General features: G+C 44.8%; 1 protein-coding gene across 3 annotated transcripts in view; it reads right to left on the reverse strand.

Annotated features, from left to right (window-relative positions):
- CACNB1 (calcium voltage-gated channel auxiliary subunit beta 1) overlaps nucleotides 1-12,045 on the reverse strand; it is a 58,009-nt gene extending 45,964 nt beyond the window's left edge. For 2 of the 3 annotated variants that reach the window (XM_069952111.1, XM_069952113.1), the window contains exons 1-2: nucleotides 11,881-12,045; nucleotides 10,761-10,844 (exon numbers count right to left, since the gene is read on the reverse strand). In XM_069952111.1, the coding sequence (XP_069808212.1) occupies nucleotides 10,761-10,844; nucleotides 11,881-11,967 (171 nt within the window). In that variant the 5' untranslated portion in view covers nucleotides 11,968-12,045. Of the gene's footprint in view, nucleotides 1-561; nucleotides 663-10,760; nucleotides 10,845-11,880 lie in introns of those variants that run through there. The other variant, XM_069952112.1, reaches the window with a different exon arrangement.
- Nucleotides 12,046-16,658: the final 4,613 nt, after the last annotated feature.

The following is a 16,658-nucleotide window of genomic DNA, read 5'->3' on the forward strand; positions in this document are numbered from 1 at the left end:
TAAGAGACTATATAAGCTGTAGTTATATAAGCGTCAGCTCTGACACTACGCAGCTCTGTCCATGCGTGGGATCCTAGATAAACCCAGCGTCTTATGTGTGACATGGCTGCTATTAATGCTGTGCACAGCGCTTATCCAGGTAACAGGCCCTGCAGAGCGGCAGACAACGGAAAACAATAACTTATCCTTCAATATAGCTAAGTTTATTTGTTAATAAGCGCCAATCTGCAGTCCAAGCCTTCTGCTACACCCCCATTCATAATAGAGCACAGGCAGTGTGGGTATAAATAAGGAAATCCTAAATATAACCCCAGAAAGCACCTACACAACAAGAAGAGAACTCCCCTATGCCCTAAGCACACACACACACACAATCAGACTATGGGGAAGGGAACAGAAAGGGAGGGATAAGAGAAGAAGAAGAAGAAGAGCACAAGACAGTAAATGAGACCTCTGGGGACAAGAGAGACAAATGCTGGAACATTATGCACAGACGGGAGAAATCGAGACAAGAAAGACACAAAGAAATCTATGCAAGCCACAGAGATATGGAGCTCTCACCAAGAGAAGTCGGGGGGCTTTGGGTGGAGGGTCCATGATGGAGGGAGCCCCGATGAGAGGGTCTGGAGCAGACATTCTGCTCCTCTCCTCGGAGAGGTCTCTCAGAGCCTCAGGCTCAGGTTACAGAAATCCTGCAGCCTTTGCAACCTGACAGGGTATATTTAGCAGTGTTTGGGGGACAGGGAGAAACGTAAATGAGCGAGGGGGCTTACAGGCTATAAAGGGATAGGGCTGACCCAGGAGGCACTGGTAGGGAGCTATGGATACCCTGCGTCATGCAAATACTTTATCGTCACTATCAGGATGACACCTACACATCACATATGAGATCCTATATCTAGAGATATGCCACGCCAATCTCCATCCTGATACACTGTAAGGGCCCTATTACACAGAGCAATAATCTGCCGAATCAGGGCGATTACCTGAGTACCCTACATATTCTCAGAGAGGTATCCTATCTCTTACAAACACACAGGCATAAAGTCATAGCTCCCAATTCAATTGGTGGATTAAAAACCGCCATAGACATGGCCGATGGTAAAGTGATCCGAAGCCATAGGCAAAGAAAGAAGAAATTCCAGTGTATCGATTAAGTCAAAGGCATCGATTTGTGAACGATCAACAATGAAAATAGTATCAGATTCTATCAAACAATCAACGATTTCTCGTCGGTTGTTTAATCGTTGCCTTCTATTACACAAAACCATTATTGTTTAATTCCGAACGATCTAACGATTTTTCGAACGATAATCGTCCTGTGTAATATGACCATTACGCCAATGTTCCAATAATGTAGAAGTATTTGCCAGCAATCAGATGTCTAGGTAGCCGTCGGGCCACTGGATTGGCTTTTTCCAATCTGACTAGTCACTTGAGTTCTTTGGCAGCAAACCAAGTATGACTCGGCCTAGCTAAAGTTGTGTTTCCTTCTTCTCCTATATGTGATGGGAAAACAAGAGAGGCTACAGGCACTATTGGTTCCAGTAGGGTATTGTTGGTGTAAACAATAGTAGGGGACAAGAAGAGTCAGGGGATTGCCATCACCCATCCATATTTTTTTTTTTAGGAGGGGTACTGTGGGGAGGGGTATCTCAGAATCATTTGTTATGGCGGGCCCAAGGAACACCAGCCTGACAACAAGATGGAAAGTTATACAGATCTTTTTTGGGGAATCTATTTTTATAAGGCCCTTTTTTTACTTTTTACAAAGTCATTGTCATTTTTCCCCGTATTTCAGATTTTGGACTTTGAATGTCTCTTTTCTCCTTGTTCTTCTTTCAAGGCAAACTGATTGCGGTGCTTTATTCTAGGAATAGAAAGCTCCTTTTATAAGAAGCCGGCTGATTATTTACAGTTCAGTAATAAAGAACATATTTACAGCCTCCGTCCAAGCTAAGAGCTGCCTTCTCCTGGCTCCTCAGCCGCGCCGTGTTGTGACATCATTGTCACCTGTTACTAGTAGAGGTTTCTTTGACACTTGGAAAGGAGATTGACTGAACCATAGCTGCAAATCCAGAGAGCTGACAAGATCTGCGCTGTAACTGTCCTCTGCTATTAGCTATATATGGGGGCTTTTTTTTTTTTGTTTCACCTACGATCTTGTATTTATAATTTTTGTTTTGTTTTGTTTCCTTGTTCATACGTGTGTTATATTTTAGTTTTTTTCATTCAGTCCCAATAAGCTGAATTTTGACTTGATCAGGAGTAGGAACTTACTTTGGGGCTTTGGGTCCCCCTGTCACAAGGCATTTTCCCCCCCGAGTTGTAATGACGTCACGACTCGGGGGGAAAGGGCCTGTCCCGGCTAATGGACTGGCTACTCAGCAAATCAGTGACTGGAGCGGCGTTCCATCTCAGTCACTGACTGGCTGAGCGGCCAGTCCATTAGCCGGGTTGTGACATGTCAGTGCCAGAAATCCCGAAGTCCAGTGGGGGTCCCGAGGCCGGTCCAGCCACTCACCACGGGCACAAGGGGGGGGGTGTAAGTTCCTACTCCTGTTCAAATTCCCCCCAGCCCCCACCGGATGCCAGATTTAAAAAAAAGGCGGATTTCACGCTGGGAATTCGCCGTTGATCCCAATGAGAATACATACTCGCAGCGGGATTGACATCCTGCTGCGTGTATGTACATTAACCCCCCGCCAGCTGGAGCATACCTTACCTGCTCCGCGCTCCGGCTTGTTTCGGGGGTTCCCGGCATCTGCTCATCCCACACAGCCAATCAGTACATTGCTCCGCCGCAGCCACTGATTGGCTGATCAGAACGTCCAGCTGAGAACCCCCGAAGCAAGCTGGAGTGTGGAGCAGGTAATGTATGCTCCAGCCGGCGGGGGGTTTAATTTACATACACGCAGAGGGATGTCAATCCCGCTGCAATTATGTATTCTCATTGGGATGAACGGGCACTGGATCTGCAGCGGATTTCGCTGCGAATTTGCAGCACAAAATCCTCGATGTAAGAATGTTTTATGTCCAAGTTAAACATAACAAAGTAGAACAACCGTAGTACAAAATCAAAAGAAGTGTAGAAAGTATTATGGATGTGTATGACGAAACATTAAACATATAAAAAGGTATTAAAACAACAAATTTGGGCGAAGGTTCCCCATCCCTGCTCTATATCATGGCCTCCACACCACAGCACTCTCCAGAACCTGGGCCCATAAATAGGACTTATTAAGGCCCCCAGCAAGACATGTCTTGGTAAGGATATCCAGCTACCCTGGTTTTACATGTTAACCAGCTTTCATTGGACTCATTGGACTTCATGTCTCATAAACATAATGTAGGAATCTTCCAGAGATATAGTGATCCATGACCGTCATTTCTTTGCACTCCCTCCTAACTTACATGGCACCCTGTCATGCATGTAGGGCACACTTATATAGGCAGAGAATACTGTAAAGACTTGGGAAGACTGAAGTCTGCAACCAGAGAATCTTATACTCTCTATAGGAGGCATAAAATATTGTAGACTTAAAGGGAACATGTCACCATGAAAAAGCTACCTAAGCTATTGCCATCATGTTATAGAGTAGGAAGAGCTGAGCAGATTGAGATATATATATATATATATATATATATATTTATTTATTTATTTTATTATTTTTTTTTTTTTAATTGGAAAAGATTCAGTATAACTTGTCATTTATTGATTGAAATCTCTGATGTTTCCATGCAAAAGAGTCCAGCCAACTGAGTGACACCGCCCACTGGACTCCTTATCACAGAATGATCAGGGATTTCTATCAACATGTTAGAAGTTATATTGAATCTTTTCCCATAAAGATATATATCAATCTGCTCAGCTCTTCCTGCTCTATACCATGATGGTGATAGATTACATAACATTGTCTTGGTGACAGGTTCCCTTTAATGCTTTAGGTAAGTTGTGCTTGATTTCACCATATCTACAACACTGGGGTACACTTTATATTGTGCACAGAATAAATCAAAATCCTGACTTTATAATGCAGTACTGCAGAGATCTCTGCAAATAAACCGAAACATAATAAGAGAAGGAAAAAAAGCTGCACAGCAGAAGCATCTCGTGATCTGTCCCCCATCCTGCCTAGGCTGCGCATGATTATAATGGTGACACACAATGCCCAACAGGCAACCTATTCTCTCAGTAACATCTGAGCCACAAAGACAATATAGAAGAGCAAAGGTAGTGTCCATAAAGCCCATATCATATCCAGCACAGCCCAACCTCACCTGAACCACCTACAGTATCCAAATAGGAAAAACAATAGTATTCCACAGGGAGCATCCTCCAGATTTATGGCCTTATGGAAACTATCTGTATTAAATCTTTATTATGGAACAATATGGAATGGTGTAACATGTTTTCAATAATGTGCGACTAAAAATAACTGTACTTGCTAATTGTTTGTTCTTTTCTGTGGAGCGAGAGAAGTGTTATGCTCTGCGGTCCTGTTCTCATGAGTGGAAGAAGGGGAAAAAGATAGCCTGCTGTACAATTACCAGGGGAATATGGCTGACCAATCCAGTCCATGGATGGAGAAAGTGGTTGACTTTGGGGTCCTCCCTTCAGAACACTGATGTTTTAACCAGATTGAAAAGTGTCTACAAGGAGGACCAAGCATGTCCAATTGGAACTAGGAATTATTTTATTTATGTATTATTGTGTACTGAGCACCCAGACTCAATACACCCCATTAGTACACCTGGATTCAATACACCCCATTAGTACACCCAGGCTCAATACACCCCATTAGTACACCCAGGCTCAATACACCCCATTAGTACACCCAGGCTCAATACACCCCATTAGTACACCCAGGCTCAATACACCCCATTAGTACACCCGGGCTCAATACACCCCATTAGTACACCCAGGCTCAATACACCCCATTAGTACACCCAGGCTCAATACACCCCATTAGTACACCCGGGCTCAATACACCCCATTTGTACACCCTGGCTCAATACACCCCATTAGTACTCCCGGGCTCAATACACCCCATTAGTACACCCAGGCTCAATACACCCCATTAGTACACCCAGGCTCAATACACCCCATTAGTACACCCGGGCTCAATACACCCCATTAGTACACCCGGGCTCAATACACCCCATTTGTACACCCAGGCTCAATACACCCCATTAGTACTCCCGGGCTTAATACACCCCATTAGTACACCCAGGCTCAATACACCCCATTAGTACACCCGGACTCAATACACCCCATTACTACTCCCGGGCTCAATACACCCCATTAGAACAGTACTGAGCCATGTGGATTCACCCAAAGGGGGAAAGTTTTGGTCTCTTGGCCACAGCATTTAGTATTAGTATTTGTTATGTATTTTTTTTTACTTGCTGCCTCACTTAACACTGCTGCCCTATGCACAGGCCCTCAGGTCCCCATAGATGGGGGGCTATCTCGGCAATGCCCCCATGATGACTATATGCGCTATAAAAAGCTCTTTAGACTGTCAGTTTGCTGATGTTATGATTATGCTAGTGCTACCAAAACTTTTGGTCTACACCAACTTTATATCTAAAGTACTTTGAAAGGTGCATTCAGAGGGGTCATTTGTATTGTTTTTGTACTGTGACAACAATAGAAAACACCCTTGTCTTCCAACTAAATACTAGTGGCTTTAATGAGTACCCTTTATCAGCCATCTTCAAGATGGCCATACACCTTCAATAGTGTTCGGCCAAACTCTGAATGTTCCTAGGAGTTCATGGGGCCGTGCAAGGATGCAAGTAAGCACCAATCGTGCGGCCGGCCCTGCATGAATAATCACTGTATTACTGCCCGTTTAAATGTATTGCTCACTAGGGTTTCCAGCCATTAAAGTTAATAGGTCTGCCTTACTTACCCTTAAAACAAAAGGGCCACAGAGCCAGTTAAAGGGGTTATCCAGCATTGTAAAATTGATGGCCTGTCAATATTAGATTGGCAGGGGTCCAGCTTTTGTCGTTGATCAGCTTGGGCAACAATACATCCACTCTAATCTTTACATCTTCTTGTACTTTTAGCAACAATGGTGCAAGATACTGCAGCGTTACCGTTTACTTGTATGGGGAAATGCTACATTGCCTTGTAACACAATACAATGATGGCACTTGCGTGAGTGTTGTGGCCCTTTCAGACAGCTGATCGGCCAGGGTGCTGGGTGTTGGCCTCTACTTCTAGTAAACTCCTTTCATTCATATTAGATCTTTCCCAGTTTTTACCTGCACAGCAGCTTCCCCATTCATCCATGGTGCAGGTAACTGCAACTAAGAGGTTGGACCTGGACCTACCCAATTATAATGTTATTGTATTGATCCACCATGTCATCATACAATGGGAATACTGCATTAACATAATGGGGATATAATAAAGTGATCTGACATTATTTAGCTTGTCCTGATATTATTCCTTTTAGGATGCCTTCACATGTAATAGATTCGCAGTGGATTTCAGCTGCTAGTTTCTCGCAGTTAAATTGTCTGCAATACTGACCTCTAGTAAAGTCTATGGCATTTAAATTCTAGAGAATATCATGCCATAGACTAGTAAAAATTAACTGCTTAGCTCCCAACACAATGCTTACCAGTCTGCGTTCCACTGTTGTGCTCCTGCAAGCTTTTCTGAGTCCCCACACACTGACAGCCTGCTCAGCCAACCACTGTGCTGTCCCACCAGAGCCAGTGATTGGCTAAGCTGGCCATCACTGAGCAGGGGAATCAGAGAAGCACTAGGGAGCGCAACAGTGGAATGTGGACAGGTAAGAATGGTGTTGGGAGCTAAGCAGTTAATTTTTACAAGTCTATGGCATAATACATTATCACAGCGGAATGAAAATCCGCTACAGGAATGGAGTGCCATAGACTTTAATAGAAATTAGTATTGTAGCGGACAGTGTGAAATCTGCTGCGAATACGGCACCTGAGAAGGCATCCTTACAGTGAATCTGTCAGCTGCAATTCACTGTTAGATAGTAGTTAGGTCGAGGAGACACATGGTATCTTGTATATATTCAGCTGTGCTTCCGTAATGTAGAAAAATGTTTTTATCCTCTGGTGCAAAGTGTCAAGCATTCCCAAGCTCTGGAAATGCTGAGGGCTGTAACCCCTCCTTGCTCCCCCTCCCATACCTGACCCTGGCTGATTGACAGTACCAAGCAGGAAAAGGGATGGGAGTGGGAGCAAGGAATCATACAGCCCTAACTTTGGATATACAGTGGTACCTCGGTTTAAGAGTAACTTGGATTGAGAGCGTTTTGGAAGAAGAGTTCACAGTTTTTCAAAATTGTAACTTGGATTAAGAGCATTGCTTTGGTTTAAGAGCTCCCTGTACTGGGTGGGAGGGCGTGTGGGGGATGGTCAGGGTCTGCATAGTTTGGTTTATAGTACTGTACTCTGAGCCAGAAAGTCTTCCTCACCCTAGAAGATCCCCCTTCAGGCTGAGGCTTGCATCAGGGGACAGGACTGTGGAGGTAATCTCTTCATAGCTGTAACCCCTCTCTCCCCAGACAGAGAGTGATGCAGTACTGTGCCAACATATGTCCTGCTCATTCCTTCATACTCCTTGCAATCTCTGCCAGCCCTTGTGTTTCCCATCCTTTCCATTCCTGCTATAATCTGCCTGCACTTACACTCAGCTATACACACTGCTGCTATAAGGTGCCTGCATTCACACTCAGCTAAACAAACTGCTACTTTACAGTAGCCCTGCTTCTCTATTCTAGCCTGTTGTACTACGCTACTGCATTATGTAGATCTACAGTCTATCCTGTATTTACAAACTGCTGCTGTTTCTTCAGATTTATGCTATACTGTACTGTACAGTAAGGGTCCTATTCCACGGGCCGAGCAGGGCCCGATCAACGATGTAAACGAGCGCCGATCTGCTATTCCACGGCCCCGATGATCGTTAAGCGAGGGCTCCAGGGACATCTTTACCGATGTCCTTGCAGCCCTTGTTTCATACATTTCCTGTCCGAGCTGCAGGTCTTCTCCTTCTTCCTCCCGATTCCGTGCCACAGCAGCTTCGGAGCTGGGCTGTCTGAACTGATGGACCGCTCAGCCAATCACTGGCCGCGGCGGTTCTGGCCAGTGATTGGCTAAACGGTCTGTCAGTTTGGACAGCCCTGCTCCGAAGCTGCTGCGGCACGGGACCGGGAGGAAGAAGGAGAAGACCTGCAGCCCGGACAGGTAATGTATGATGCTGCTGAAATCGTTGGTCGCTGTCACGCACCGCTATTCCACCATAGCGATGCGCTGGTGGCGAACAATGATTTTAGGACTGAACCTAAATGAACGATCAGTCAATGACACGATCATCGGCTGATCGTTCTCTCTATTCCACTGAGCGATAATTATCGCTCAGTGGAATAGACCCCTAACTTATAGAATGACATATTCTACTGTTTCTGAATGTTTGTTTCATCTGTTTTACATGTTATCCAGAATAAAAAAAAAATCATTATTTTGGCTTGTGGAACCAATAGCCTGAATTTCAATGATTTCTTAAGAGAAAATTTGCTTTGGTTTAAGAGTGGATTTGGATTACAAGCATGGTCCCGGACTGAATTATGCTTGAAAACTAAAGCACCACTGTGCCTCTGACACTTTGCATCCGTGAAAAAAAGCAATTATATATGGCAGCACATACCAATTATATGAAAGGTACCATGTGTCTCCTTGACCTGACAGCTATCAGTGCCAGCAGTAGGATTGGGAATTTCAGCTGACAGATTCCCTGAGTCCAGTGCAGTCAAACCGTCCTGTATAGGTTATATTAACACCTTCTAAACATACATTTTCTCCATCTTTATAATACACAGAAAGCCATTAACAAATATTATCTCCAGAAAAAATCTGGCAAACTGAGTATAAGTCACTGTAACCGGCGGAGGAAGGAAGTCGGTGCAGCTGTCTGACCACAATTAGATTTGAAACAAGGTTAATCCTAATGGAATGTTCACATGATTGGTGCCTGCAAGGGCCGGGTATACGGTATATATCTATATGACGCTCCAGACGAGCCCCGTGAGTACACCATCGGGAGTATTGATCAAGAATAGGGATCATTGATCCCAGAGCCCGTGCTGTTAAGATGGACAGTGGAGCAGGTGCTGAGCTAGCCTCTAATGGCCGCATCAAATGCTTGTAGAACAACAAAGGCACAGGGGGCAGGAGTGATATCACCAGCGTGTTCTCACACTGCCAGCCAATAATGACAACTTAGAGGGGATTAAACAAGTCACAAATGGGGCATATAAGAGTACAGGATCACCCCCAATGCCCTATGACACCTTCATCATATAACACCGCAAAAAACCCATTATAAAATAACATAAAAGATGACCTTAAAACATGATAAGGAATCGGTCCACTCCCCTGACATACTATAATTCCCCATGCAATAAAAATGCAGATATTTTTTTAGAACTCTGCATTGTGTTGCTCCTCTGTTACTCCTGGAAATGTCTGTATAAAGTGACAACTGGGCGTTTCCATTAGGGCGTGGCTCTACACAGCCTGATACTGTTGGCGCTGAGCTTTCCAGAATTATAAAAACATAGCTAATTTATTCCACAAACAGCACCACCCTTGTCTTTTGTTTGGGCGTGGTATTGCAGCTTAAAGTGAACGGAGCCCTGTTGTACCACACACAAACTGAGGGCAGGTGTGGCGCTGTTTTTTTTTTTTTTAAGAATTTTTTCTAATCCTGCATAAGCCCTTTATATAAGTATATAGAGACAAGTGGAATGATAACACCCACTTGGTAGTTGTTTCATACATTTTACCATCCTTTTGCTATGATATCCGATAACCGGGAAGGTGGGGTATCACTCCACTTTTTAATAGAAAATGGCCCCTCATTGGTCAAATCTGTACCATGTACAGTCACACCCTATTGACGTAGGGGGGATAGTAACGCCCAGTTGTCACTTTATCGCTCAAAAGCTAAACAATTCAGAGTTCTACAAAAGCCTGCGGAATTATTATTCATTATATTATTTTTATTATATTATATTAACACAATGCTTAGATCGAAGAGAAGTCCCTAGAGTGGATGGTTCCTCTGTACATGCCACTTTTTTTTAATATACAGGGCAGTAGTACACGACTATGTACCGACTACTGTGAGTAAAATGCCGCTACTTGTTAGCTTAATCATAAACGTAACATATGTCCCGTACATACATGTCGGTGATTTTTTCCCCCCCACAATGCAACATTTAGTTCTAACCAACCAGTGCATATACAGTACCAGTGTTTCTCAACCTGTGGGTCGGCAGCTGTTGCAAAACTACAACTCCCATCATGCCAACAGGAACTGTAGTTTTGCAACAGCCAGCTTATACAATCACGTCAATTCCAGTTTTCATTGTGTCTTGAAGCCGGTGCTCTTCCCCATAGCCCTGCTCTTCGACAAGCTGCCATCTTCCCCTGTATCCCTGTCTTTGTCTCTGGCATTCACCTCCCTCTCTCTCCGCTCCCTGTACTACTCCTCAGCATCTCCTCTCTCCCTCTCTTCCAGTCAGTTAATTAGTGTTTGTCATTTCCATCTCCTGACGTAGGAGCATCTCTTCCCTGGTGCTGGTTGCTATGGTAACCCAGGACCAGGGCCTAGCGAGGCCTGCTCCTGCTGCCGCACATACACACACACACACATATATACACACACCAGGCCGAAGTGTAAAGCAATGATAAGCATGACTTACCTGCCGCACAAAGCTGTTGGAGGTGGTGTCTGAGCTGGTGCTGCCATCTGAGCGCTTGAATCGACTTTTTCTCTTATATTTAGCCTGCCAAGAAACAACAGAAGCAATGACTCAATGATATTCTGATTTATGTCGTGAATAATGGTCTTAATGCAGTATAATCCTCTGCCATTCCACCCACTTACTACTATCCTGTTACCTAGCATTGGAGGTCTGTGCTCACTGTATAGGTCCTATACAACATGGCATCTTCCTATACAAGGGGCCACGTACAGCTTTTACTTTGGAGCTCTTAAAGCTACAGTATACCTCTAACACATGGAATTACTCTTCATCAATTGCACTTAATCCCTTTAAGGCATGCTGTGGATTTAACGTGTTAACAGGATGAAATCTGCAGTGTGTGAACATTCGCTTACTATAGTGACATAGAATATACTGTATCCTATATGAGCCATAGTACCAACACACACTGACCCTCATATATTTTATAACTGGTAGTCCGTATTTGCCAATATTACACTATATATATATATATATATATATATATATATATATATGCACACACACACATTTGGTGCATGATCTGTTTTTCTTTTAATAAAGTAACAAGAATTGGAAAATATAAAACAAAATATTCATCAACTTTCCTATAACGTCAAAATAACCAGAGACAAAGATTTCTCACTTAACCATCTCAGCGCTGCAGCAGAGCAGTCACCCCCCTCTCCCTTCCACCTCCCATCCCCCATGCATCCTATGTTTACCTGCTCAGTACCAGCTGTTTCCCTATGTTCACATTTCATCCATTCTCTTCCTATCTAGCTGTTTGTAGTGTCTATAACCCCGGCCTGGCTTCAGATCTCTGGCCATAGATGTCTAATACCTCCATAAATTACCTTGAAGCCTGTACTTAGAGTGTCATTTGGATACATTGTACCATTTGGATGTGATACATATTATGCATGCTCATCGCCCTATTAGATGTATGTGTTTATATACTGTATTATGTATATATTGAGTAAGAGAGAGAGGATATGTTAACCAGACAGAAGTGTGTAATGTGATTGTGTGTTGGTGATGCTATAGGGATGGGTGTAGAGGAAGCAGTAATTCTCACCTGCAGACTGTGCCCCTCTAACACGTCCATCTGAATCTCTTGTGTTGAGCTGGACGGGGTCCTGGCCATCCTGCTCTGCTGGACCATTGGTGTGATCCCCCTTCCAGCCTTAGATTTCCTCCTGTTACCCTGCACTCATCCCTCCAGCAGTTCCAGGACTGTGTGTATGAGAGAGGCAGGCAGAGGAGAGGAGAACTGGGGAGGGGAGGAAAGAGAGAGATAGGGTGAATGATAGAACAAGGAGGAGGAGAACACAGGCAGACACAGGGAGGGGATAGCACAGAATGGAGAAGACAGGCTGGGAAATGACAGGGATATAAGGAAAGGCTGGAAAGGTGAAAGAAATGAGGAAAAGATTGAAGTATAAGGGGAGAATGGGATCAGGAGGAGGACGAGTCATGGAGAAGATGAGACAGTGAGAATGTAGCAGAGACAGAGCTGAACAAAAACATGGATGAAGAGAGATGAAGCACGGCTGTGCACATAGGGCCAGAAGAGACTGTGGGATTGCAGGAGAGGCACCCATATAATTACAAGAGACTGGGAGACTGGCAGAAGAAAATACATTGCGGCTACATTCTGTTCTTCTAGTAAATTGTACCCCTTCGGTTACCGTTGTAATCTTACCGATGTCTGAGTAGAGAAGGCAATATGGAACTAGTCAGACTTAGCATCCCAATAGGTATTGCTGAGCCATCTAGTCTGGATGGCAGAGACAGCTACTCCACCTGCCCCCTCCTTTCTTCCTAATATCTTAGTTTGGCCTGAAAGCCTTCTGGGTCTTAAGGCGACCATATACATTAATGCTGGTAGATGGTTGAATAAAAATTTGTCTACGCCAATGTAGCCATACACATTGTACATGATATCAACCGTCAAAGTAGTCGTACAAATACAATAGCTGTTGGGCGATCATTTATTATATCAGATCAGGGATGGGGAAGCTGCTTTGGCTGCCCAGGCATGATGGGAATTGTAGTTTTGCAACAGCTGGAGGGCCGCAGCTTCCCCATCCCAGGCTTAAACAATGGACATGGCTGCTAGGTGTCAAAGACAATGAACAAGGCCATACACCTTCAATAGCTGTTAAAGGAGAAGTCCAGGGACTTTGAAAATCCGTCAGTCGGCAGGGGGAATTTGATAACAAGTATGAACTTACCTCTCCCTGGGCTCTGGGATCTCCGGTGCTGACACGTCATCTATTCAGTGACAGAGGTGGAACGCCGCTCCAGTCGTTGATTGACTGAGCGGCAAGTCCATCAGTCAGGACAGGCATTTTCCCTCGAGTCGCGACACCATCACAACTCGGGGGACAATGACTTCTGGTGGCGGTCCCGAGGTTGGTCCCGCCGCTCACTGCGGGTATGGGGAGAGGTAATTTCATACTTTTTATCAAATTCCCCCTGACCATACACATGAACGATTGACTGGGATGAGTGTTTATGTATTTGCAATGGAGTAGAGGACAGGTATGGGTGCCTTTACAGAGACAGATTTTTCTGACAGATTTTTGAAGCCAACAGAAGATGTCAGGGAGAGTCAGAAGGCTGCCATACAGATTCTGCTGAAAATGTTGCATAGTTAGAAAAACATGTCCACCTTGTTCCAGAAACAGCGCCTCTCCTGTTCTCAGTTTAGGTGTGGCTTTTACAGCCCAGTTCCATTGAAGTGAATGGCTCAGAACTGTAATGACAAACACAACCTGAGGACTAGGGTGTTGCTGTTTTTGCAAGAAAGTAGCTGTACTTATTCTAGTCCTGGATAACCGCTTAAAGGTACGTTCACATGTATAGAGCTTGCAGCGGATTTCACACAGCGAGTTCTGCAGCGAAATCCCATGCGAAACCCTGTACTGTCCAGGGCTGCTGTAATTTTGAGAAGACGCAGGGACAGGAGAGGAACATAATAAACAAAACTACTCACCCGTTCCTGTGCCCGTTCAGCCCCGAATCGCCGTTGTAGGACCCCCGTTGGCATCCGGGATTTTCTTCTCAACCGACATCACGACCCAGCTGATTAACAGCCCGCTCAGCCGGTCAGTGACTGGGGTTGGATGCCGCTCCAGTCACTGATTGGCTGAGCGGGCGGTCCATCATCTGGGTTGGACATTTTCCCCCAAATTGTGACATCATCACAACTCGGGGGAAAATGCCTTCTGGCAGCACATCGCAAGCATGGGGAGAGGTAAGAAATCAATCGTGCTCATTTTCTCCCCTGCCCCTGACAAAAATTTGATATGGCTGGACTTCTCCTTTAAGTGGGCTGTGGCTACATTCTCAAAGCAGAATGAAAAATTCTTCTAAAAAATCAGTCATGTTCTTCTAGTCTTTGACCTTTAAATTTACTTTTCAAACATTCAAAAATATTTTAATAGGATGAAAACTGAGGCATCATAGTTCATTTGGACCTACATGCGTAGCACCACGTTGACTCTCAAACCGTTGGTGTTAATTGAAGACAACAGCGTCTGAGCGTGACCACAAAATCGTAGATTTCAGGGCTGTGTTTGAGTATGATCCTGATGAGGTAAATTTTGCCCTGTTCAGCAGAAATGCGGATCTGATAACATGGCCTATATTTTAGAAGTGCAAGATAAACCATTTCGCAGTACTAGCAGCTTTCCTGCATTTTCCTGATCCACAGCTATGAAATGTGCTAAATGAGTGTGAAAATTTTATTTTTGGAGCTAGGATTCTATCATAAGAGTCCATGCCAGCAGTCACCACCAATTCCATTTATTTCAAATGGTTCCCAAATCTACACAGTGGAGTCACATTATTATTAATTTCTACTTCAGCAAAGGGATGGATGTTGGGGTATTAGGGGAGAAATATCAGAGAACAAACGCCACCATCGCCACTATTGCCGGAAGATCACTAGCTGGTGGTTTGCTGCCCTTGAGTAAACACTGGTATATGTGCAGGAAATCACTAGCTAAGTACGTTCAGGCCATAGAAGTAAATGGGGATCGTGCCTGTCTGTACACACAGAGGCGGACTTATTACTTGTGCAGCCTGTTCAGCTGCTAAGGGGCCCAGGCCAATAGAGGGGCCCACCAGGCTCAGACTCTAGGGTGTCAGCTCAGCATGGGAAGTGCGGGGCCCACTTAGTGACTGGATGCTGTGCCCGGCCTGGTTCTCCTCTCTCCTCCTGCACGCTGCTGACAGCACCTTCCCCTCCTGTACTCCACTGTCCGGCATACCTTGTGTGAGGAGGAGAAGACAGAGAGCCTGTGGTGACAGGGGCTGGAGGGATCCTGCAGAGTTATGGCTGCCAGGGACAGGACTGTGAAAAGGGGCAGCAGCGGCAGCTCTGACAGTGAGTTATTATTGTCAGTGTGTCAGTCAGGCTGCTGGAAGTGTAAGATATAGGGTGGACTGTGTAAGAGAAAGCACAGAGCCCCCCACCATCTGATACTGATGTTTGATTATGAGTTTATGCTTTTTTGCCAATAACTGTGCCCCCCTCCCCCTGCAGCATGTGTTTTTTTCTCTTTCATCTCCCCCCCTAAACAGCCACATACAATACATGTATCCCACCTCTCGGAAACTACAACTCCCAGCATTCTCTGAGAGCTTCATAAGTGTAAAGCATTCTGAGAGTTGTAGGGTTCTTTATTTGGTTGCCCCCCAAAATCAGTTCTATTGGTTGGCCACAGGTACCCCAGTTCCACACTGGGGCATGCACAGACTACAGTACAGTCCTTTAGTGGGCCCTGGCATCTGTGCTGCACTGTAGTGCCCTGCCGAGAAACCAAGACACGTACCGGATACCCGGGCGTACATATGTGTGTGCCTTTAAGGCAGAAAGATGGAGAAACGAATTGGTTTTGGAGGCCCAAACACATTTTTTGCACAGGGGCCCTTTGCAGTCTGTGTCCGTCCCTGTGTACACAGATACATTGGCACTAGATTTGAATAGGGTGGAGACATATCCGTGCCTTGGAAGGTGGAAATGCATCCTTATAGGATCAAAGACCACCGCTGGTGCATTTGTGGTATGGTGTGGAATAAGAGCAGATGGACATTAGTCCTAGCGCGACAGGACTTGCAGTTGTGGTGTCCCACCATGGGTGTGGTTATATGTGCACCCCGATAAGTTGTGCACTCAGGTAAAAGTGGGTGATGAAGTACTTTGTGTCCCCACTTGATGTCACTATTATATATATATATTTCTTATACACAGCTGAAGGAGCTAATGGGTTAAATGTGTTGTACCATGTGTTCGTGTCCTGACCATTCACAGGTGCTCTTTCTCTCATTCATATCCTCTTCAGCCTCTCTCTTGCCCACACCACTCACAGGAGGATTTAGATATTACCCTGGTAGGAGAGTTAAACTGGTGGAGGAAGTGAGTCATTCTTCACTTAGTTTCTAGTGAGAGAGGACACAACAAAACCAGTTCCTGCAGTTAAACCCCAGTAGGACAAAGCTACCAGAGTAAAAGGTCTACGTATCCTACTGCGCAGCGCAGGTCGACTGGGAAGTCTCGGTCACCTGCTACACCAATGGGGTTCGTGCTACTGACCTAGGACAGGTTCTACGACACTAGGGGGCAGAAGGCTGTCAGACATTAGTCTAAACGTGAGTACAAGTATCACTTATCTACATATATATATATATATATATACATATATATATATATATATACTCTACAGTTTTGGCAGAGTACAGGATCTACATTGGGCAAGGTCTCCTCTGCGAACTCCTCTTCTCTCTTCTCTCTACCTCTACAAAGCACTTCTACCAAGCACATATTCCTAAAAAGCACTAAGGGGG

Source organism: Dendropsophus ebraccatus, chromosome 14 (assembly GCF_027789765.1).
Source record: "Dendropsophus ebraccatus isolate aDenEbr1 chromosome 14, aDenEbr1.pat, whole genome shotgun sequence".
Lineage (NCBI taxonomy): Eukaryota > Metazoa > Chordata > Amphibia > Anura > Hylidae > Dendropsophus > Dendropsophus ebraccatus.